This window comes from Siniperca chuatsi, linkage group LG18, assembly GCF_020085105.1.
Source record: "Siniperca chuatsi isolate FFG_IHB_CAS linkage group LG18, ASM2008510v1, whole genome shotgun sequence".
Lineage (NCBI taxonomy): Eukaryota > Metazoa > Chordata > Actinopteri > Centrarchiformes > Sinipercidae > Siniperca > Siniperca chuatsi.
Window position 1 is genome coordinate 17,859,042 of NC_058059.1, and position 24,459 is coordinate 17,883,500.

At 39.5% G+C, this 24,459-nt stretch overlaps 2 protein-coding genes across 5 annotated transcripts in view; one reads left to right on the plus strand and one right to left on the minus strand.

The window, feature by feature from the left end:
- The window catches only part of si:dkey-175m17.6 (N-acetyllactosaminide beta-1,3-N-acetylglucosaminyltransferase 2), a 4,160-nt gene extending 1,071 nt beyond the window's left edge, over positions 1-3,089 (minus strand). Inside the window, exons 1-2 of one of the 2 annotated variants that reach the window (XM_044173922.1) lie at positions 1,993-3,089; positions 231-1,299 (exon numbers count right to left, since the gene is read on the minus strand). In XM_044173922.1, the coding sequence (XP_044029857.1) occupies positions 231-1,272 (1,042 nt within the window). In that variant the 5' untranslated portion in view covers positions 1,273-1,299; positions 1,993-3,089. Of the gene's footprint in view, positions 1,300-1,992 lie in introns of both variants that reach the window. The other variant, XM_044173921.1, reaches the window with a different exon arrangement.
- A 174-nt stretch (positions 3,090-3,263) lies between these two features.
- On the plus strand, positions 3,264-21,216 carry smad2 (SMAD family member 2). 3 transcript variants are annotated; one of them, XM_044173918.1, is made up of 11 exons: positions 3,265-3,414; positions 5,952-6,495; positions 11,075-11,164; positions 11,982-12,175; positions 12,495-12,629; positions 12,899-12,973; positions 13,257-13,310; positions 13,598-13,810; positions 14,137-14,274; positions 15,107-15,251; positions 16,764-21,216. In XM_044173918.1, the coding sequence occupies exons 2-11, from the start codon at positions 6,239-6,241 to the stop codon at positions 16,885-16,887; spliced, it is 1,425 nt and encodes a 474-aa protein (XP_044029853.1). In that variant the 5' UTR covers positions 3,265-3,414; positions 5,952-6,238; the 3' UTR covers positions 16,888-21,216. The 3 variants fall into 3 exon arrangements, with proteins under 3 accessions (XP_044029855.1, XP_044029853.1, XP_044029854.1); XM_044173919.1 differs by having other exon boundaries at positions 12,899-12,961; XM_044173920.1 differs by lacking the exon at positions 11,075-11,164 and having other exon boundaries at positions 3,264-3,414.
- The last annotated feature ends 3,243 nt before the right edge of the window (positions 21,217-24,459 follow it).

A 24,459-nucleotide genomic window follows, 5' to 3' on the forward strand; every position in this document is an offset into this window, starting at 1 on the left:
GAGCAGAACAGATTTGTAAGCACAGGGATTGCCCCTGTCTGTCTCTGGGAGATCAAATGTTAAAAAACCCGGATGATGGCTTGGAGTGAGCCCGAGTCTGTGCAGGCACATGCCCAGATACACATCGTCTATTGGGAAAAGGCGCACCCTCTCAGACACCTCTTTCAATCGTAATGCAAGTGAGCCAGAGTACACCACCCCTCCACCACCAGCGTACGGTGGGTACACACCTTTGTAGAAACGCTCTGGTATGTAGTATTTAGTGGACGGCTCACGGTTTGGCATTGCGTTATTAATTACATCCCCCACGAACAAATCCATGTCAGTTTCATTTGTATAGGCTTTCCACAGGTTGTGCTCCTCCCACTGCTTGTGCAGGTAATCCAGAAGGGCACCTGTTCGAACAAAGACGTCATCGTCCCCTTTAAACACAAAGATGGCAGTGGGGCAGTATTGCTGGAGCCAGTGCCAGAACAGCAAGTCCTTTAGGGTCAAGTTGAAGAAAGTATCTCTGAAATCCCACTGTAGGATATCCCTGTATTTCTGGTTCTCAAGCTCCAGGAGGTTTTTGAGGTCTGGGTGAGGACCTGTACTTGAGTCCTGCCTTCCAAGCAGAAACACTGTGCGCACTAATCCACCTTTCTTTTTTGATTCCCCCTTCACCAGACCACTGCGTCCCCACGTTTCACGGATGGCCTGCCTGTTTTCAAAGTTCCCCACTTGAGATTTGATGGCCATGATCAGCATGGGAGAATCTAAACCAAAGCTGCTATTGTTCCTCCTACACATATCAGGTTGGTTAATAAGGAAGGGATACTCCCTGCAGTTCATTGACCAGATAAATGCCCTCATTTGTTCTGGCAAGCTGTTTAAATCCTGCATTTGAGGGACTGAACACTTGCGTGGCATGCAGTTAGAAAGGCAATCATCTTCAACTTCTGATAAAGGCTTATCTCTTGGCTTCCTCATCATCCCAGTTGTGTTTCCTCGCAGTATTGGATTGTGGTGGCGGTCCCAAGCATGCTGCAACTGGTTCCACAGTGCGCTGTCCTCCAGACGAAGGTTCCAGAAAGGGCCAAGTGGGTGAGAGGCCAGTGCAGAGGAGTTAGCAGAAATCCCCGGGGCAATGTAGTGGATGATTATTTTTGGAGGAGTGTAGGAGATGGTGACGAATATGGACACCATGATGTAAATCAGAAGGTGGCCGGTCATCATGCAAGGCAGCAGGCACATGCACAGCAGTTTCCCGTTGCATTTGCAGCATTTGCCCATTGCCTGTAGTGTACAAATCAGACACACCTGCACACACATAAAAAATAGCACATAAGGAGATCTGATTTTTTTTTTTTTAAATAATCATAACAGAGAAAACATTTAAATTGCCCCCCTACCCTCACTGAACTCAGACCACTGCAGTGGCATTGGTCTACCTAGGAGATTTTTATGGCTAACACTGCAGGCAACCCTCTGGAGTTTCTGTCTCCTTGGTGATGGTCCAGTGAGGGTTATTATCTGTTCTTGTCTACACACGCAGAGCATCATCCAGTACTTACCTGCCAGCAGACACACAGCCCCTGTAGACAGTGTGGAACATGCAATATGCAACAAAGTGGATTAACTCTTCTCTCCTCTTTCTTTAGCTCTTAAAAGATGGGTAAACATTGCCACATCATTTTGCCCTTGGCTTCAGTAGAGTATTTGATTGAGGCTTCACACGTCCTGTTTCTATTTATTTTATTTTATTTTGACAGCAGCACTGTTCATTTTTTAAATGACCTCCTTAATTCATGTAACATATTGACTGTTAACGTTACAGTAATAATAATAGCCTAATAGCCTAAAGTCTACAACATTCTGTTTCTCTGTAGCATTTAGCCTACGGCATAAACTAATCATTTGCTATGGAGTCTAGTGACAGTCATTCTTACAACTGTTTGCCAAACCCTTACTAATTTAGGCAATGAATGACAGACAAAGCATAAAATTACTTACAAGTGTGTGAACTTCTTTCGTTGGTTAAGCCGACTGAGATAAAAGACACAGTGACTTGTCGTGTCCACTTTATGTTTTAGTGTTTTCATCCGGCTTGGTTATAGGCTGGTTATAACGTGGCAGGTCTTTAGTGCATCATTTATGTCCATAACGATGAAGGATAAAGAGAAGCATCCCTTAAATCTGAAACAGGCGTTCTCATAACACAGCAATAGCCGCAGCTGAGCAACAGGTCCCAGGTGACTGTGCGCACAGAGCATGCGCCTCGTTGGCCCCTGAACACTACAGTTTATGATGAGGAAAACAGGTTTGACGTACTACCTATGCTGACACAGACTGATCTGAGCTTGAGAAGCAGCTTCACCAGGCAATGATTTCTCCACAGAGAGAGACTTTGATTTGCATGCAGGTGCTGCAGGTGCCTATGTCTGCATGTTTGCATGATGTGGCCAAATGGCCTGTGAAAGGTTGACCCAGCCACAACCTTCTGGTCATTTATCTCAAAGTGAGTATTGCTTAACATTTCACTACTTAGTAAACCTAATAATCCTTACATCAGTGTCCTTTTTATCAATTTGTATGCAGTTTTGAATGAATGAATAAATAAAGGAGCTAATGAATAAATAGCGTAAATTAAACATGCTTGGGCTAATGTGAAAAATAATCTGTAAAACATTTAAGAAGAAATGGGCTATATTGTTTATCCTCAATATACCCAATTTAGTGACCACTGACTATAAGCAATATCTACTATCATATAGGACTATGGCATATACTGTATATATGACATCAATGAAATATGTGTGTATAGGCTTATCATTCATGGTGACCTTACCTAGTTTTTCAGCAGCAGCATAGTTTGTTTTATTTTTCATGTGATTCATGAATGATTTCACTGTAATTCAGAATGTGTATATCATACAAGTGTGCGCAGTGGTAACCACAGATAGTGGCAATTTTGAAAAGGGAAAAATAAATGCTAACATTTTCTATTTTATTCTTCTATCTATGAGCTTTATCTTTATTCTATTCTATTCTATTTAATTGACGAGCTACAGTATTATGCAATTGTAAAAGGACAATCAAGGTATCCACTGATAAACATCACCGACATACCTTCGTACGTATCAACATATGACGGACACGACCTCAATCCAATAGAACACACGTCTGGCAACAGGTTATCGGCTGAACCCCGGGATTCAGCCAATAGGAAGAGAGAGAAGGCGGGACATGGTGGCGTTTACGTTTTGCATGAAGCGATACATGTTTGGTTGAGCTTTGAATGAGGGGCCATCATCCCGGCGGCTCGGAGGTGGAAAATACAGTTTAAAGTCTCTCTGGATGCATTTTAAATGAACAAGCAGGCTTTTCTGACAGGTACCTGAGTGGCCGTTCAGCGTCTTTTCATCTCCTCGTTGGGTAAGTGTGTTTTTAACAATTAAACTGATTTGATTTGTTAGCGACCAAACATGCAACAGACCTGTTTATTTGTCTGTGACACAAAGTAGCAAGCTTGCTAGCGGATTTTTTCGTACTCTTGTTTTTTTTATTTTTTATTTTATTTTTGGAGGCGGGGGGGCTATCAATCATTTCGAGACAAAAGAAACCTGAATGTTTTCACTGCCTGTAGATCACAGCAAATGACATCTAGCAGTGAAATCAACTCGCTCTTTGTGGCTTGTCAAAGTCTACATCCACTCGCTGTTTAGTCTGAATTGCCGTTTGTAGCGTTAGCTTATTCTTCAAACCGTGTGTGTGTGTGTGTGTGTGTGTGTGTGTGTGTGTGTGTGTGTGTGTGTGTGTGTGTGTGTGTGTGTGTTGTGTTGTGTTGTGTGTACGGTTCGTAACCCAAACAGACAGTTTCTCATAAAAAAGATGAGGCGTTGAAGACAAAATAAGGTTGCTTATTTTGCCCACAAGGCCCTGATAGCCGTGGTCAGCATTTCCAGTAGACCTATACATTGTGGCCACATCAGCACGTTTTATGCTTTTTGTTCCTTACATCAATACTTTTTGTTCCTTACATCAAGACTTTCTGTTCAGTTTTAAAGGTTCCCACATTACAGCAAAGGGTTTCCCCCTTTTGTGTATCAACCTTTAGCAAAAGGAATAACCACAATATAAAATTAAAGTGATCTTTTTTATTTTGCTAAATAATCACTTTTCAATGACCTCAATCAAGGTACTGACCAACAGTATTTTACTTGCACATTGGGCTGTGTTTTTCCAGCCTTCTCTTATTCTGGCATCCAAGCCTTCTCCCTGAAGTAGATATTTATGAAGGCTAGTGAATGCAGGCCCTAGTGGATAACATGCTTAAATGTTTAGACATCATCAAGCAACTGCAGGTACTAGGATTAAGGCTATAGTTAATTATTTTCAGGGATGATCTGCCTCGTTCTGAAAGCCATTCATACTCTTGCACTATTTGTAAGCAGTCCAAGGGTTAAGCCTGTGAAATGAATTCTTAGAAGGAGCTTGGACTTCCAGAGTAACATGCCGAGGACAGTTATCCCTTCCTCCCTAGGAGCCGAGGTGAGAAACCTGCCTCGCTGAGTGGTTCTATCTGTATTTATTTAAGTCTCATTGATCAATAATCTGCTGCACTAATCTATACATGACAAAAGTGTTTCTCTTTTGAGAGGACTGGGTCCACGGAAAAAGATAAGTGTTCAAATTTGATTTAATAATTCAATTAGAGAGTATTCTCTGTACATCCTTTCTGGATCTGCTCTGTTTGAGCATGTGTGTTTCCTCATTAGGCTGGAAAATGGATATTGGCAATAAAATGAGAGCTATAATATAGGATAAGGTTACATATGCAAGTCAGAGCCCAGAACCAACTGTTTAGTGTGTGTTGTGGCAATTGAACTCCACAGTTCACTAGCTGTTTTCAGCCTGTGTTGCTTGTCGGATATTAATTTCAAAACGGTGAATTGCTCACCTGCCAGAATGGTTGATAGTCTGAAGGAAGGATCTGTGAAACGTAAAAGTTTTGCGGTTGGTGTGAATGTGTCAGCACGTTTTATCTGACAAGGCTTTAACCCTGCTCCCGAGCAGAGTTCAACTCAGTCCGACACTGCTCCGCTTTCGTATGAGAACACTGGTTTCAATAATAGCATAGGTTTACTATAGGATTAGCATAGGATTAGTACAGATATTGACATAGATTTGTCACCTCTGTCTTAAATTCCTCTCTTCTCAGTAAAAACGATTGCTTGAACATGACTGTAACGTTGTCTTCAATAACTTTTTTAAAGGCTGACCAAATAAAAATAAAACCATATATTGTGACACAGGATCACCCACACCCTTGCCATCTGGAATAAAATTGATAATTATGCAAATGTACAAGGTCTTGAATACTTTGAAAGTTTCTAAGTGATTTGCGCAGAGCTACAGCTGTATGAACAGCATCTGTGAGGTTAAGTAGCTGTGACCCATCAGTTTGGTGTATATATAGTGAAGGGCTGGTTGATATGATATATCACCACTAGTAAAAAGAAGTTTTTGTAAATAAAGGATAAATCTGCTCACTTTAACCACCACTAAAGTTTTCTGAAATGTAGAGAAAAGTAGACCTTTATTAATTCAGCACTAGGTTGACCAACAGAGAAACAATATAAAACAGAATCCGTTAATGCTTCCAAACTGTGTGCAGGTTATGTAATGCTATGACTGATGATGGCCGATACATACAGTACTGTACATGCTGGGAGCGTTAGCTGCAGGGGGTTATGATAGATGTGATAGTTATGGCTCTGGGCAAAAAAACAAACAAAAAAAAACAAACGTGTTCATGAATCTGGATGTGTGGGCACAATTGATGTCATCGTTTCAGAAGAAAATGTTATGCAGTTAGTTGTTCATCAGACTTTTCATCTTCTGAACTGTCTTACTCTTTGTGTTCAAAGGTGTTGTTGTGTGCTTTCTCTTTTTTCCCCTCTGTTTCTTAGGTGTCTTTGGATGAACTCCTCTCCACTCCCTACGTTGTGTGCTTTCCATCTGCCCAAAACTCCTCTAGACTAATGCCTTAGTTTTGACTAGACAGTAATTTAAAAAACGCATTCATATATTCTGTGTATACATAGTCTTTTAAAATCTCCAGCAAGAATTCAGACAACAACCCATCACCCGTATCACCCTCCTTCCCCTCTCCCTTTTTCTCTTTACGTCAGATTAAGAGGGGCATCAAAACACACTTAGGACACGCACAATCACACACATACATACGCAGGCCACCATGTCCTCCATCCTTCCCTTCACTCCCCCGGTAGTGAAACGCCTCCTGGGGTGGAAGAAGACTCCAGCAGGGAGTGGAGGAGCAGGAGGAGGAATTGGAGGAGTAGGGGAGCAGAATGGAGGAGGGCAGGAGGAGAAATGGTGTGAAAAAGCTGTGAAGAGCTTGGTGAAGAAGGTGAAGAAGACTGGGCAGCTGGATGAGCTAGAGAAAGCCATCAGCACGCAGAACAGCAACACAAAGTGTGTCACAATACCCAGGTGAGATGAGGACACACACACACACACACACACTCACACACATCCTGTATTTCTATGCCTTTCTGGCTCTCTTATACATGCTTACACACACACACACACACACACACAAACCATGGTCATTGTCACAGGGAATCGTAATAACCATGAGTGACAAGATATTTAAAGTAAAACACACACTGTCTCACCAACTCGTACACATGGTCCTGGACATATTAGACACACAAACGCATGTGTATATACTTTAGCAGATAGTTTGTCATCATACTCAGGTGAGACAGACAGATGTACTTTCTCACATTTGAGAATGTGAAACCAGCAGATGTGCCACAGTTTTTGTCTTAAATGATTAATTAATTATCAAAACTAATCAATTACTTGACAAATTGTTTTGGCACTAACTCGCGACAAGTCGTGCTCACATCGACACTAACACATCCGCAGTCCCTGTGCGCCGGTATACCACAATACCACCAATACAGCTCAGCACAGCGAGGTGTGTCAACACACATGAAAGTACGAAGGAGGGTTACAGGCACCCAAAGGCTTGCAGAAAGAAAAGTCTCTGTTGTGCAACAACAGGTTCACTTCCGCATTGTGTTGTTCCATAGGTTAGCAGGGCAGCAGAAGTGAAACCTAATTGGGGGAAACAGATGTCCAACACATGATGCCAACCAAAGTTGTCATGCGTCGAGCATGGTCAGAATTGTATTAACTATATGCAGGAAACGTGTCTGTGCATTCAGTTTGCGTTGTTGATGGTTTGCTCTGATCAACCGCTGGAAGTGTGACAGGCTATGATTGTGCATACGCTGTGGTCTTTTGCAGCTACAAAATTCTAAGCCACCAAACCTTGTTTCAGTGGAGCCTTTCATCTCATTACATTGATTGCATAGGGTGATGTAGCTTGTTAGAAGGTGCTACTTAGATTAAGATCACAGGAATTTAATCAAAACAAATTAAATCATCATTAAAAACAGTTGGTGACTGCATCAAAAATCTATTCAAATAGTTTTAAGCGTAGAGTTGCACCAATAATCCTTCTGCAAATAATGTTTGTTATGATATCATGTTTAATCAAAAATGTTCTTTGATGTAATAAGCATCTACTGCTTCAAGGAAAATGCGGAATAGAACTTGTGCCAGACGCTGATGTGTCTAAATGATGGCACATATTTGAGTCCCTCCTGACAGCAGCATGAGTGTGTTTGGATCAGTACTGGACATTGGCTGCTCCACTTACTGAAGTGAATAAATGCTACTGATGCACCTCTACTTGGAAATAAAATCTACAAAGAACTGGAAAGCATACATTTGTCAGGCAGACTTACTATTTAGTAAACAAAATATTTAAGTGAGGAAACAAAGACACAAGGCAATCTGAATGGCTGATGACAGTTTAGCATGGTGTTATATGTTTGCCCTGGGCTTTGATGAAAACACCATCCCACTCAGACACATAGACTGTTTTATAAACGATGAAGGTTGAAGAGGTTGTGCACTGTTAACAAAACAATGGAAGTCTGAGAGAGAAGAAAAAATGAAACAAAGTATTTAATGCTTCTAAATAAAAGCACTACACAGCTGTGCTTGGTGTAGGATGTATGATAAGAAGTAATTTAATGTGAAAAGTATCTGCTCATCACCTCAGTCTTTGCGAAGGCTCTCAAAGAGCAAAGCCACAGTGAAAAAACAACTTTCATGCATTTTAAATGTACATCTCCGTCTGAAAACGTAACACTGACCTCAAATTGCTTCATATTCTTTCACAGGAAAAAGTCTTTTAACAGACTTTGTATAAATGTGTTTTTCTTTCTGAAAGAACCCTTGTGCACCCAAACCTTCTAATACTGTAGTACTTAGCCTGAATGGTTACAGGTCATGTGTCTTTCAGTATAGATTTCTCCTGTGTCGCATGACTAGGTCACCCGAGCAGGTGAAACCTTATCATGACAAAGGTGGCAAAGTCAGGGGAGCCCCATGAGAAGCATGTGATTAACGTCAATCAATCCACTGAGGATCAGCAGGAAGGGGAGATAACTAGGCTGCTCTGTGGAGATTTTATGAGCCTCCCTTCTCAAATTTTCTATGTAATCTACCCTCTCTCTTTAGTTTCCTTGAATTATAAAGTATCAATAATAGAATCTCTCCCTGCAGAGAAATTGTGTTTTCCTATGCCCCACTCCACACCCACGTCAGCCACAAATCCGCTCACCTGGAGCTGATGGGGATTTAGTGTCTTGCTCAAATACACTTCAACAGGGCAGCTCATTTTTAAAATGGTGTCTTGAAGCCTGGTCTTTCACTGAAGAATGCTATTCCTGATCACCACACCGCCCTGCTTCCTCAGGTTAATTTTTGACACGTAGCAGCAAACTGGGAATCAAGACTTCATTTATACCGGGTATTACAATCCAATCTAGGTAAATCTGGTATGCATATAGCTAGACAACAATCGTATTTGCATAGTGAGTAGCTGGAGAGGTGGTAAGAAAAATAAACATGGCAGGTGCGGGGTTAGCAGAGGTGGTGCTAATGTATTGCATGTGTTTACTTTTCCTGTATCATGGAAGGGTCATCTTCTTCTACAGCTCTAGTAATATCCGGTGGTGATATTCCTGGTGGGCACGGCAGTGCTAGAATAACATGAACGCTCAAATGAATAAACAATAACAGAGTAGATATTGATCCAAGATGACACTGCAGCATATATCACATCATACAGTATATGCGGTTATATACTGTATTCTGAACAGTATATCTGAAACTGGTCTCATTGTTGAGGAAATAGTGGGAAGTTAGAGATGTACTGTAAAAAGTGGGGGGAAGGATAAAAAGTTCAGAAGTAGAACCATGTGAGGCTAAAGTCTCTCTGTTTCTTCATTCTGAGGAATGTAGGCTAGATAGTAGCTTCTGAAGTGGTGCTGATAAGGGGATGGTGGTTCTTGTTAGACCTTTTCTTGAATACAGCTGCTGTCTTCAATCTCGGAAGAAGAAATTTAGATTTTATTTTTATCTCAGGATTTGGGACATACAACTTAAGTTCTTTCAACTTTATGATGAGTCATATCACCTACTTGTTTTGCACTACTTCTTATGTCTGTGCCAAGCCAATCAGTGAAGAAGTCAGTTATTGGTACACAAATAAATAGATGAAGTGCTTTCTCTCACTGTTTGGTCAGCTGCGTTTCTTGTATTAATTTGATGCCATAGGTCATCAAATTAATACAAGATTCCATAGGATTGTCTGGAGACAGCAGGTGTAGGGCTTTGTAGATTACTCTTTGAGTGGGGGTATGAGGAAATGTGACTCAGGATGAGTGCTCAGCTGTGTCTAGAGATTGTAGGCATGGGTAGCTGTGACGGAAATGTGGATGACCTCAGAAAGAGATAAAGGTTTCATGTTTTTAAAAACAGTAGACATTGGCTGTGGGTGCAAATATCCTCATGATGGTTTGCAAATAATACAGTTTAATTGTAAAAAAAGTCTAGCTTTTTTTTAGCTTTGATCCAGAGGGACCTATAGGTGAGTGGATGAGGATCAAGAGTCTTGCTCAGAAAGAGGACTTTTGACAGACAGACACTGTAGGGATTGTACTGGTGACCTTAAGTGAGAAAGGAAGAAGGCAAGCCATTAGCTGCGTCTGGAGATAGTCTTCATGGGGCTTGTAGTTGTTGAGCTCTTTGAGTTGGCCGAGATGCCGAGATAGCAGGTCTTGTACAGACAGGTCTGGCAATTACTTTGTTCTGATCAGGCAACAGAATCTCCTCTTCCCTCCTCTCTTCTCTTCTCCAATATGCAGAGAAAAGTCCTAAGAGCTTTAGAGAACAAGTTAGCCACAGTCGGGATGTGTGCTATCTTCAGTCATACATGCACTTTGTATTTGTATACACACATTTGTGTTGTATCTGTTTTTTCTTTTGTCACGTCTTTGACACATTTTGTGTAGTCATTCAAATATCATTGTTGCATAGATGCATACGATTCCTGTTTGACTCGTTGCTTCACATCACACTTCTCATGTCTTAAAAATAATGTGCAGAAATGTGAATCATGTGTATGTGTAGTTCAGATGTTATATGCAATCAGGCATTGCAGGAGCTTTTTTAACCTTAAAGCCTTAAAAACAAGTAAAACGATTAGACATGCATTCTTTTTCATATCTTTCTACAGTGTGAGTATGATCACATGTAAATTATTATTATTAAAAATAAATTCCTCTGGTGTCACCTTTCATCTAAAAGTTTTAACAGGCAGCCACAATTAAATCCTGTCTACCCCCTGCATCACCTGATTGCACCACATCACTGTCTGTCCAATTTGGATTTGTCACATGATCACCTGTCATCCAGTTAGTGTCTCTTATTGAAAAGCGCAACGGCAGATCTTTTTATTTCCGTCCTTTGTGCCAATAAGAGATCAACTGTACATGTTTCTGATTTCATCCTACTAATTTGGAATGAAACGCTTCATGTTTACCATCTGTTTGCTATCATTTTTATTCTTTTTGCACTTGTCTTGTGTGTGTACATGTGTGTATGCATGTCTTTTGTGTGTGCGTGTATGTTTGTGTGTCTGTAGTAATTGCTCAGATCTATGGGGTCTAGGCTCAGGCCACACGATAGAGCAGTGGGACTCTACAGGCATGTACGGATACCCTGACCACAGCAGGTGAATATACTCACACGCACTTAAACACAATGATCAACAATCGCTTTACATCTGTAAATGGTAATGCTCACATGTTACTTTAATGTTCATCTGTCTTCCTGTAATCTACAGTATCACAACACACTGGCTTGTGTGGCCATTTAATGTTTATTAAGAGCATTGAAAGACTTTGATACAGTCTGTAATCTAATCTCCTCTCAAAATACAACCTTATCACTGCCGTTAGCGTATACAGGCAAGGAAATAATGGAGCTGTGTTTTAATAAAAATGTGTACAATAAGTGGAGTTGCAATAGCCAAAATCACAATTACACAATATGAGTGATGTTCACTGCCTAGGCTATCAGATTAAGTGGTAGTATTGATTACTCATCAATACATACATAAAGAGGGGTTTTAGGGTGATTTCCATAGAGATGTTTTGTCTATACTAAATATTAGTTTTTCTGTAAAACAAGGTTAGTAAATTATAGGCTGAATTTACAAAGGAGCAGAACAGATTAATGTGTTGTTGTTTTGTTTTGGGGTACTAGTTTCAGAGTGGTGATTTCAGAGATCACTCTGACTGTGCAATGGCTCTTTCCAACTGTGCTGAAGAGTTTCATAAAATAAGGTTTAGCCATAAAACATAACCAGCGTCCTGAACTCCACTGGTTGGCGAGTTAGGGGCCTTTCTTGTTTACTCCTGTTTGTTTTTATTTGGATATTGCTTCGCGACAAAGCACAGACATCTTTAAGCATCCCCAGTTTATGGTCTCCTGTAAAGACTTGGGCACATCACTGAGCTTTTAGCTCTCCTCTCTCCCAACCTTCTCAGGTCACTGGACGGGCGTCTTCAGGTGTCCCATCGTAAGGGCCTGCCACACGTCATCTACTGCCGCCTGTGGAGATGGCCCGACCTTCACAGCCACCATGAGCTGAGGGCCATTGACGCCTGCCAGTATGCCTTTAACCTCAAAAAGGATGAAGTGTGTGTTAATCCCTACCATTACCAGAGAGTGGAGACGCCTGGTAATGATCCTTGAAATAGTTTTTACTCTACTGGCTGTGATCTTCAAGGTGCCCTCTAATAAGTCTATAATCACAGTGGTCATGGCAACTGAAATAGTTTGGGGTTTCAATATCACTTTACTTAACTTCACTAGTTAAGTAGTTTTTCCAGTTTGTGTTGTGGAAACCAGTCTGGATGTGTTTTCGTGTGTATAAGAAGCAGAATGTTGTTGCAAGAGCACATTTGCATAGGAAAAAAAGGTGCATTTAATTATACGATTTTAATTTTGTATAGCAAATCATATTTGCCTCCGTCAGCGACATTTCCTTTTCTCTCCAGTGCTGCCTCCGGTGTTGGTGCCATGCCACACAGAGATTCTGACAGAGCTTCCACCTCTTGATGACTTTACAAACTCCATCCCTGAAAACACCAACTTCCCTGCTGGCATAGATCCTCCTAATAACTATATACCAGGTCTGTATGCGGGGCAGGAACTTGTTTTAATTTTTTCATTCTCATTAGTTGTCATATAAGCCAACTAGATTTGTTTTCAATAGAAAGTTGTTAATTAAAGGCAAGATTGCCAGCCTGGTGGTTGTTTGTACTGTACCTGTGATCATATACCCATAACCTTTTATGTTGACTTACAAAAACACACAAAGACCTCAGTCTTTCTCATTATGTGCACTGTGTTGTTTAAAATGTATTCTTATTGCATGTTTGTGTGGTTTTGTGTTTTTTAGAGACTCCTCCGCCTGGCTACATCAGTGAAGATGGAGAGACCAGCGACCAGCAGATGAATCAAAGTATGGAAACAGGTAGACTAGTTGAGTGTTGTGCTAGTGTACATACAGCTGTGTATCTCACTGGTTGGACACACTAAGGGCTGAGGGTCAGAAGATCAGTTTTGACAACTTAAAATCCTACTCAAAGCCACACTTTATTTTCTTGTGCTGACAAACATACATCATTGCTGCAGTGAACATAAACACTACAAACAGTATCATGACATTAAACAGCACATTTTACACAATCTGTACATCAAATGTAATACACATTACCAAAAGGCTTTATATGATGTGTCTGTTTTTTTTTTCCCAGGCTCACCAGCAGAAATGTCACCAGGCACCCTGTCACCTGTCAGTCATGGCCTGGGTAAGACTGCTTTATTTCTATTTCTTTATCAGTTTTCCTCAATTAAATTGCAATCCAATATATAACTCTTGAAAGTAAAAAAAAAAAATGTGCAAGAAGTTGTTTGATATGTTGTAGAGCCAAGGTAGTTGGGAATAGTGTCATATTGAAAATGGACCAAAATCAACATTTTCTCCAGTAATTAAGGCCTAGAAAAGCTATCGATTTTGGGTAACAGAAAAATAGAAAGAGTTAAGGATTTCAAAAAAAGAACATGTAAAATGACTCTTCCTTGATTTCTTTTATAGACCTTCAGCCAGTTACCTACAGTGAACCAGCGTTCTGGTGCTCAATAGCCTACTATGAGCTAAACCAGCGGGTCGGAGAGACGTTCCACGCCTCACAGCCATCTCTGACAGTCGATGGCTTCACCGACCCCTCCAACTCTGAACGCTTCTGTCTAGGGCTTCTCAGCAATGTTAACAGGAACGCAACTGTTGAAATGACAAGGAGACATATAGGTACAAGCACACACTCACTTCTACACACAGAGACGTACTTATCAGTACAAATTAGTACACTGATTTGTTTTAGCAGAGTTAATTTCTTTACAGAGACGTAAACTTGTAAAGATGAAAGAAGGTTTTGGGATCAGAAAAGGTCAAGATGTCAAGCTTATGGGAAATACAGTAGTTTTCGCATTAAATACATTTTATGGACATACTGCTGAGTAAACATGATATTTTCTATAGCACAAAATTCATGATTTCTTCTTCATGATTTATGCCTTCCTTCCTTTCTTTTTGTCCATTTCATCTTCACATTTTTCCTGCCTCACACTCTGCAGGTCGTGGTGTGAGGTTGTATTACATCGGAGGGGAGGTGTTCGCCGAGTGCCTCAGCGACAGTGCCATTTTTGTCCAGAGTCCCAACTGCAATCAGCGATACGGCTGGCACCCTGCCACAGTTTGCAAGATACCACCAGGTTTGTACACAAACATAGTATTTCTTTGTTTTTTTTCCCCTTGAGCCAGATGGATGCTATACTACTGACAAAAAGCTTCCTTTCTGGTTTGCTAATAAGATACATTTGCAGTGTTGACATTTATTGTAAAAAATTGGATTGAGCTCCTACTGAAACTTTAATCCTTCAGCTTGTCAGTCCTGACTGAAATGCGGAACATTATTCTTTTTTTTTTTCACCTTTTTATATCAATAAAATGAAGCTAGAGAAAGAGCACTAATGCCCTTCACGATGTGACAGTTTTTCTCAGACTCTCACCCACACACACTGACTCATCTGTACCCATGTAACTTTGAACATTTCATTCCTGGCCAAATGAGCAGTGTGAACAGTATCATTACTGAGGCACAGAATTTTACAGAAAAGGAAACAAGGATCTTGTAGACATCCAGGGGTCGGACTTGTCAGCCTTGGGGAGAATAATCACCAACATACAATACACCCACACCTCACAATGCCTCTGCTTGGTGTTTTGAAGTTAGGTGCACAGAAATGGCTGTTTTGAAGTCATCAGTTTTGAAAACACACGTTGTAAAGTAATTCATAGTTCAATTTTGGGTTTCTTTTTTTTTTTTTTTAAAAAAACCTAACACATTCATACAATTCAAACACATCAGACTTTATCAGGGATATAACCAAATGTCCTGGAAGTATTTCCATGGCTGTCCCCAATGTTTTCACAGTCCACCTCCCTCTACCAAGAAGGAGAAAGGTGTTCTATGTCTGAATTAACTCTCTCTGATGGTGATGACCAGCCTATGCCTCACACCTTTTTTTTTAAAACTTTTTTTAGGCTGCAATCTGAAGATATTTAACAACCAGGAGTTTGCTGCACTGCTAGCCCAGTCGGTCAATCAGGGGTTTGAGGCAGTTTACCAACTTACCAGGATGTGCACCATCAGGATGAGCTTCGTCAAGGGCTGGGGAGCAGAGTACAGGTATGTTACGCTCTTAAGCACAGCATTCGCTCTTTTACGATCATCCATGATGAATGGTGGGTTGTAGGTGTCTGGTCAGGCTGGAGAGTGGCACGGTGAAATTTATTTGTGCATCCTCATCATGCTGGAAGCTTGGTGACATAAAGACTACTTTATGCAGTGGTTACTGTTGGTTGCGGTTAGTTTTTCTTTATGGCTAAATGGATATGAACAGGACAGCTCTGTTGACATTGCGTTTCATTTGGCAGAGCAGTATAAAATTGGATGGTGTGATACAGCTAATATGATGTAGCTTCCTCCAGTTTGGACACCCTCCATGTCCTCAAGTTTAGCACTGTCACTGGTTTGCAGTTGATCAATGGGTCAAACTTGCTTAACTCCTGTGTGCTCAGAAATGTTGCTGTTATAAATTACCTCTTTCTGGGTTCTGTGGCTCTTCGGTCTACCCTTTCTTTGTTAGGATGTGACTTTGGTGTTATAGGAATCAAAGGTTATTTAAGCTTTTACAGTTTAGATTTTGCCCTCAGATTTTAAATCACCACTTCCTGTGCACAGGTAAAACTTGCATGTTAAAACCTGACACCATTTCATTTAGCAAATAGAGCAAATGTATGGGACAGTTAAGGAGGATGGGATTCTTCTTTGTCTTGTCTCCCCCACTTTGTAATTAAGGTAAATTAATATGGGTGTGTCTTTACGTAAAAATCTAGGGAGTGACAATGTACATTATGTATACAAGTGTATAAAAGGTAAAAGGTTTGTTTGAGCTCTATTATATTCCTCCTTTTGTTGTAAAATGTCAGAGATTACAGGGCATTTGTCTGTTTATCTCTGTCTCTGTGGCCCTCCAACCATCCACCCAGAGAACATCTGTTCTGCTCCTGGCTCTGCTTTGTGTTGTACCCTCCCAGGAGCCAGACAGCAGCGTTTCTGGGGGTGTATTAGCTTGTCCTCGCTGGTCAGGGTTCTGGTTGACAGTTAGTGTCTCCGCTGTCTGTAGAGCCCAGGCCAAGCCTGGCAGGACCACAGAGTAGGCAGCTGTGTTTGATCATCTGCTCAGGCCTGGGCAATGCAAGCTCCCATTCACTTTTTATTTATTTGTTGTAAATCACTTTAATCACTCTATCACTACTCACACATTTAACAGTACTACTGCTACTACTTCTTCTCGTGTTAGGATACTACTGTTTCTATTATACATTTTATTTATATTTATTGATTCAAATCAGAATTTTTGCATCTTAGCATCTTTTGTTTATGCAGCATTCAGTTAACAACTGGGATAATAATGAGTATAAATGCTTCTTTGTGTAATACTATCATTTTAGTACTGAAAGAAAATACTAACATGAAATAGGGGAGATCTAGAAACGCTACTAGAGTTGTGACTAACATTATAACCAATATAGCCCCATACCATATCCCATGCCATAACACTTTGAGTCTCAGCTGGACCAAGCAGAACTAGTGAGAAGTTTTTCCTTACCCATATGCTGTATTTTATCCCTACAGACGTCAGACAGTAACCAGCACTCCCTGTTGGATTGAGCTGCATCTCAACGGCCCCCTCCAGTGGTTGGATAAGGTGCTGACCCAGATGGGTTCACCATCAGTGCGCTGCTCCAGTATGTCCTAAACAGGGTCCGGCTGCTGCCTACGCAAAGTCAAACTAACATTTCACAACATTTGACCAGTATGTCCGAAAGGAGACCACCGTGCAGTCTTAAGTTGATGTACTAACAACGTTATGAAAACGAAACACAGAAAAAAAGGATTACACAATGGACCTGGAGGATGGGAGAAAGACATCACTGATGGACAATAGTGGAATGTTAACACTGATGTCACAGTGGGCCTGATCACCTTTGGCTCTGTTGGATTAACGTTGACATTCCAGTAATCATGGACCTATTGAAATCACCCTGCAATATCAAAATGTCAAGATGTCATAATGGACCAGACTACATTCATGTTTTTGGTATTTGACTGAGGCTGTGATCCAGAAACACAAAGCGGGACAGAGCTTTACTGTCCTGTTCAATGACACCAGAACGGATGTTTCTGGGATTAAGCATGTGAACTTCTAGTTACAGGACAGTCTCTCCGACCACTAGCCCACCTTGCCGCTTCACTACCTACCTACCACAGCACAACTTTAATTCAGAGTCAAGATTTCCATACACACAAGGTTGACCAACAATAGTACTGCCACTTCGGGCTCATGTTCAACCAAAGTCAGCTTCATGCCTGGATGTGATTTTTTTTTTTTTTCTTCTTTTTTTTTTCCTTGGTTTTGGTGACCAAACTTCCATTCCATTTTTATTTGAGATTTCCATTTTTCCTGCTTTCCTCCTAATCAGTCCTGTGTTGTCGTGATCACAGACCTGACTACGCTGGACTGACGGTCCTTCAGCTCTTAAAAGAGGTGACCACTGGAAGAACAAGTTGATGTATACCCTGTCTTCACATGTTCACATGCGCACACACATACTGTAACACAGACAAACCTTTGCAGTTCACACACCACTTAACTTGCTATTTTAACACCTTTTGCTTTCCAAAGTGTTTAATGTCGATTGGTCCCATTCAACCACGAGTGTGCAGTGGGGCAGATGTTTGAGTGTGGATCAGAGTTGAAACAAATAAATAGGCCTATGTCTTTTGTTCTTCTGTGAGGAGTTTTTATTTTAGGTGGGGTCAGTGGCTAACCAGCACAGATAACTGGAATAAGTAAGCTAAGGAATTCTCAGCACAAGATCGTAGGACATGTCACTCCACTGGAACTTCACACAATCCATGAACTTGTTTTCAGACCATAATAAAGGCGTAAGGAGGCCTCCAGTTAACAGTTTGCCTCTCTCTCTCTCTTACATTCTCTTCATTAACTTCTTACAGTTATATCATCTTGCTTATAAAGACGAGATAAATGCAGTTCAAGTCAAAGCCTCAATGTTGCCCCCTGCTGTCTAACAGACAAAAAGATAAACACCCATCACTTAATGTTTCACTGATGTAGACATTGCGCAAGTCTCTTGATTGTATGCTTGGACTGATGCACGGTTTCCCCATTATTGACATTTTATTAACAGGAAGATGAAGATAGGAGTCCTGCAGTGTGGGACTTTAAAAAATAGCTTCTATACTGTACTTGCACTGCCTCAAATTATGCGCCCTTGATATTGCTACAAGAAAGTTGCCTTTGATGTAAAATACAGCAAGATATGCTTTGAAATGTATAGCTAGGAATGCTGAAAAGCCCAATTGAAGTCCAGACAATTACAAAAAATTTAATAAATGTTTACTGTAAAGATGTTTTTCCTTATATTGTCTGAATTGGCTTATTCAAGAGCTTCCATTTGATTTTAAGGAGATTTTTTTGCCCTGATCTTAAAAACCAGCTGGTACCTACATCGGTATTTCAGAGTCCACATCTTTTCAACTCAAAGTGTTTAAGCTTTAAGTATTTGACAAGCTAGTTATACTACACAGTTAATATTTTCTTTACACATTCTTTTAGCTACATTTTTGTATTTTCATGTATTTTTTATATATGAATATATTTAAAATCTTCAAAGCTTTCTTCCTTTTTATTAGAAGTCAATATTTTTTTAGAATATGCCCTGTTTGAAATGATCACAGCTTGATGATGATTTATGAAGTATGTAGCGTAGGATATAACATTCTCACTGAATTTACCACTGAACACTGACTGAGAGGCCAAGTCACCATAATTACCAACCTCTTTTCTTCAAACCCTGATTTGGCTGCTAAAATCAGCTGTTATAACCATGTAAAAAGGTAGCTTCTTGCCTTACTGTTACTAATTCTTCAGCTCTTTGGGTGTGACCCAAATTATGATTGTGCTGTCCCAAAGACTGAATACATGTATTTACAGTATATCCTGTACACTTCAGATCCACTGTGTCATTAACCTAATTGCTGATGAAAATCTATTAGCTCAATTTTTCCGGTATTGGATTTTATTGGCTAAATTGTAATATTTAAACTTGCCAAAGTCCTTTTGGGATTTGGTTAGTTACAAATCAAGGTAACTGTTTCGAAACATGTTTACTTTCAGTATACCATGGTCATTAGAAAATTAAGCTGTTTAAAAAACTAAAATTCTGACTTTTGAGATATTAGGATTTAATCCAGCAGCTGGGCAATACAGTATTATTTTTCAGTATCAAGGCAGTTAGTATTAATTTTTAAAAGCTCTGACTTTTAAAGGTGAATTTGTTGAATTCTGTCTTACTTTAGCAATACAGGACATTCCAGTACACAGCGTAAAAGCTGCTGCCAATTTCAGCTCTGCAGATGTTTAATTCTCAGGACTTCTTATGTATGGTTGTACACTGTTTAATTTGCAGTGAGTGTGTTTACATGCACACATGATATTATGATATTATATATCCCAGTCAAGGTCTCTTTACTTTCACAAAAGTCACCACAAAGCAGAATGTTACCACGAAAAATTGGGTTGTAGGTGGGACATGTAAAAAAAAAAAAAAAAAAAATTGAACTTGGTGTATGCTTGCCTCACTATCTTGGCTCATACTGTCACATTCCAGATAGCTTGTTTGACTTCCTCCAAACTGTGACAAAAACCTGACAGTGGTCTTAACTTGGTGCGCAGTAATGCTGGTGTGCATGTAAACCATTTCATATGTTCTATTTGATTACTCACTACTGCATCATGTGGGGGAAATGTACATTTAAAAATGCGTTTAATGAAGGTTTAGTTTATGGCTGAGACAAGAAGTCCAGAAATCCTGATGTTTAATTATACATACATATTGGCAGCATCCTGCAGAAACTTTATAATTCAAGATTTGCATTTGATATACATTTGATAGATGACATCCTCTCCTGTGCAGGGTGATGTACATCAGCACTTGGACCAAACCAAAAGATTGACGCTTTTAAAAAATCTCAACAGCAAATGATGGTCCTGCAGGATGACCTGTTTTTATGTTTGTTGACAACGGCAAATCATGAACTATATATATATATATATATATATATATATATATATTTTTTTTTTTTTTTTAAGGAGAACCTTTTTCTTCATTCATTGAGCATTTGCCTGGGTAAAAGTTTATAGTACTTTTAACCAGACTGAAACCAGCCAAATGCAGTGATGTTTGTCTCTCTGTATCTGTATCTATCTGTCCACCTGTTTGTTCTGTCTTTTTGCTGGTCTGTCATTTTTTTTATTTATTTTTTTATTCATTTATTAGGGAAAACATTTACTGGACTTTGCCAAGGTCAGTACACATGCTAAAATGAAAATATAGTAGATTGTTATATCATTGCAAACCCACATGTTTGTTCTATGCAGTGACATCAAATTGTTTGGACTGTATACTGAAAAAATATTTCCCCATTAAGAAATATACATACTGTATTTTCTGATGGCTAGATATGCTGTTTTATGCATATTGCCAGGGTCCAACAAAAGCCTTTGTATCTACTTTTTCCTTTTCAATGAGTGCCACCCAGCATTGTACCCCAAAACCAACCAGCTTTTCTCACTTCCTCATCTGTTTTGGAGATGGAAGATGAGACCAAATGAGGTTTCATGTAGGCTACATCTACACATTTTGAGGGTCCATATTCCTATTCACAGATAACGGAATGTTTTGTTTTTTTCTTTCTTATTGTGATGACAATTGTGTATCCCCATATGAGCCTCTTTCTGATGAATTCCCAAGAAGGTGGCTGTTTGGAAAAAGTGAAGTTTCTACATGTCACTAGTGATGTTATTGTATAGTTGTACTTTTATTTTTACCATAACCTGCTGTTCCTTTTTCTTGCTATCAACAGAGCATATTTCATTAGACAAGATGCTGTTAGGATTTCCATCTTCTTCAAACACTGATGATGACCTTCATAGGCTTTCCAACTATTCTACATATACAGACAACTTCTTACAGTGTACACTAATAAAGCTGTTTAAATTCAACTGAAAATTGTGTCTTGTGTTGCACGTCTGAAATCACTTAAGCTGTTGTTAGGTTGAGTGACGTACATAACCCAAAACACAGCTCATAGGTAAACTAGGCTCAGGTTAACGTCATATAGGGCAACATAATATGTTATGACACTGTCAGTGTGTACGACCTGTGAAAACTATCATGGCAGCTGAACTTGCCGCATTTGGAAAGTCTTGAGAAAGACAGCCTTTTGTACTTTGATTGAGCCATGACAAGCCATGTGTGTTTATCAGTCACCATCCTCTGTTTAACCTACATGGCATTCTGTTTAATTGTTTCACAAGCCATCGAGTCAGGTCAGCACAAGCGTCATGTGTACCCAAAGTCAAAGACAATCATTACAAGACTATTGAGGGACCAGAACTAGTCTATCAGAGATTTTCAATCTGCTACCATTTGTTCTTCTGATAACAGTTGAACGCTTCTTCTCACAAATCTGTCGTGGTAAGAAATTTGCAATCTTGGAGATTGACAATTTACTTCAAAATATTAAATTTATTTGACATCCTTGTTTATATGGAACATGTTTTCTCATTTTTCTCAATTTTCTCATAGGGATATACACATGTATGTAAATGAAGAACTGGCCCTTCATTCTCTTTTTTTTCAGTTTAGATTTTCTCCCCACTTAAACTGATATAATAATTAGAATATATAGAATATATTCATAGAATATGAGTTCATGTCTCTCTATATCTAAATTTAAATGTGTCTGCCACGTTAATGTTTTGACGTTTGTTTAAATCACCAATGTCGGGCTGGTAGAGGGCGGGGCTTATTCATTAATTCGGCCAGCAGGAACCAGGTGTGGTAGGAAGAAGGTGAAGGTACTTTCGCGGGCTTTTTAAACTGACATTTGAAGTAAGCTAGCCACTTGCTAGAACTGTGACTGTCAACCTCCCAATTGTGAAGAACTGTCTGTTAAAAGCCTCAGGATTGTGTTCGTCTCTGGACTGAGTTAAATAGTAAAACTTGAAGGAACACCATTGGGCTGGCTGCTTGTTTGGGGTCCTGGTAACCCCAAACGTTACATGTGAGGTAAGCCCAAAACAACCCACTGTTAGCCTTTTCACAACATCCCCCATAATTCCTTTATTCCACATAAACAACAGACATATGCACACAGTTTATTTACTGTCACTGTTTTTTAACAGAAGATTACTAAAAACTACACTATGCCCTTAATAGGGTAATACACAAAGCTGTGTATTTTATCCACTGGACATTAGTAGCCCCAGTTTGTATTAGCATTTGCCATTACATGAAAGGCACAAACAGCAGCTGGGACCTTTTATTGTAGATAGTAGATGTTAATTGTGATTACATACAGTGAAAGAACTTCACAGGGCTTCATTTACAATTCTATTCTGAACAGCAGAAGGCAAAAGTCAGTTTTAATCAGTCTTATACATGTACTTCAGCTTGCCCATGTATGTTTGGTGTAGAGATACACAAAAACATCGTACACTAAAAATGTTTGTACCTTGCTCTATTGAATTGCATAAATAGATGCACAATTATTACTAGGGCTTATCCTTTCATTTAATACCAAAAAAGGAAGATTCAAGCTATTCCGTTGAATGCAATTTATCCATTTGTAGCAGTGTGGGTGTACTTTGTATTAGTGGTGCTAGATGTAATACACTTTAATAGCCGATAGAGGGAGGTAGAAGCACATTAATGAAATACCTCTGAGTGGGAAGCTGTGTATTCATTAAATTGAAAGCCTTAATTTGTCGTTTACATCATTTGTGAATGTGTTCATTTAAAAATGTGTTTTTAGAACATACTTTGACAATTAAACTACAGAGTCATGCTACATGACAGCCAACACAATTTAAAAAAAAACAAAACAAAAAAAACATGTTATAACACGTGTCTTAACTATGTTACATCAGATTACTCTGGTGTGTTAAAAATATACCTTTCAACCCTTAACATACCACTCAAACGTTTTAAGAGTGTTTTAAGAGTAGATTATTAGAGTGTAATAATGGGCTTTCAATGGTCTCTGTGTTAAAGACATTTCCAGAAGACACGTTCTTGGATTGCTGTTTATAGTATAGTAACCTGTCTCTATTGTTTGTCAGTGTTACCTCTAACTGTTATCCTGTTCTAATGTTTATTTTTGTCGTATCCATCTTTTTGTTAAATGTGGTGTATTATTTTTCAAGAGATGTAGGCCTATATCTCCTTTTGCATCAAGAAACTTAAGAGACATCATAACCTGGATTTAAAAAATCTGTTTATAAGGTTTTGTCACAACCTGAACCAATTAGGTTTTCCAAAAAAGAAAAAAGAAGCAGAAATCACATTTCAAATCAGTAAAGATAGACAATAGGAGTCTGATAAATCCAACCTTTCTGTAATTCAGCTTCTAAGACAATTATAGTTCCATGTTCCTTCTATATACACACACACGTGCACATATACACACATTAGATCACAACCCTGAAACAGTAATTGATAAATAACAAAATGTTAATTTCTCCCTCTGAATTATTTAGATTTGTTTACTGTCAGCGAGTGAAACCTCTAACCCCTCCCTTCTGTGCACAGTGCAGCAGGCTACTTAGCGAAATGACGGCCTTACAGTTAAACATCCCAGAGACATTAAAACACATTAAAAACCTTTGCAGTTAAAAGGTTTGGTGGACTTGGAGTGAACAGTGTTTGAGAGTGAAGAGACTGTGTCTGTCTGTGTGTGTGTGTGTGTGTGTGTATGGCTGTTGTTCATTTACTTTATTTATCAGGAACAAGCACATTAGTTGACTTCATCATGTTGTAAATGTACCACATTTAGTGAACTGGCAAATTTTCATCTGCAGTCCTTGGATCAGTACATTTGTGTACGTGTGATATTCTACATATTTTGGGCGTTTTGTTTGTATGACCACAAACAAATACTTGGCTCCTACTGGGTCTTCCCATTTGCAGCTGTGTTAGTGCACATATTGCCATGTGTGTGCAAAGTGTGTTTTTGCTTGCCAGAGTGAGTACTCTTTCTAAGTGACCCGCTTGTGCTCCATTACAAGAGCATCATTAAGCTGTTGTTGTTGATACTCACCCTCCTTCCTTATGGTTTGGCCTTGGATCTCATCCGTTCCCCTGAGCCCTATTACAGTACAGAGCAGTAAGCATTTCCCAAACAAATTAATACCATATCCTGAGTGTACCTAAACTTTCTGGAAGTGTAATATAGACTGGTAATG

Coding starts and splice junctions, on each gene's coding strand:
- smad2 (XM_044173918.1), top strand. CDS start 6,239: ATGTCCTCCATCCTTCCCTTCACTCCCCCGGTAGTGAAACGCCTCCTG. Junction 12,630..12,898: donor TCCTAATAACTATATACCAG/GTCTGTATGCGG, acceptor TGTGTTTTTTAG/AGACTCCTCCGCCTGGCTAC. Junction 12,974..13,256: donor GAATCAAAGTATGGAAACAG/GTAGACTAGTTG, acceptor TTTTTTTCCCAG/GCTCACCAGCAGAAATGTCA.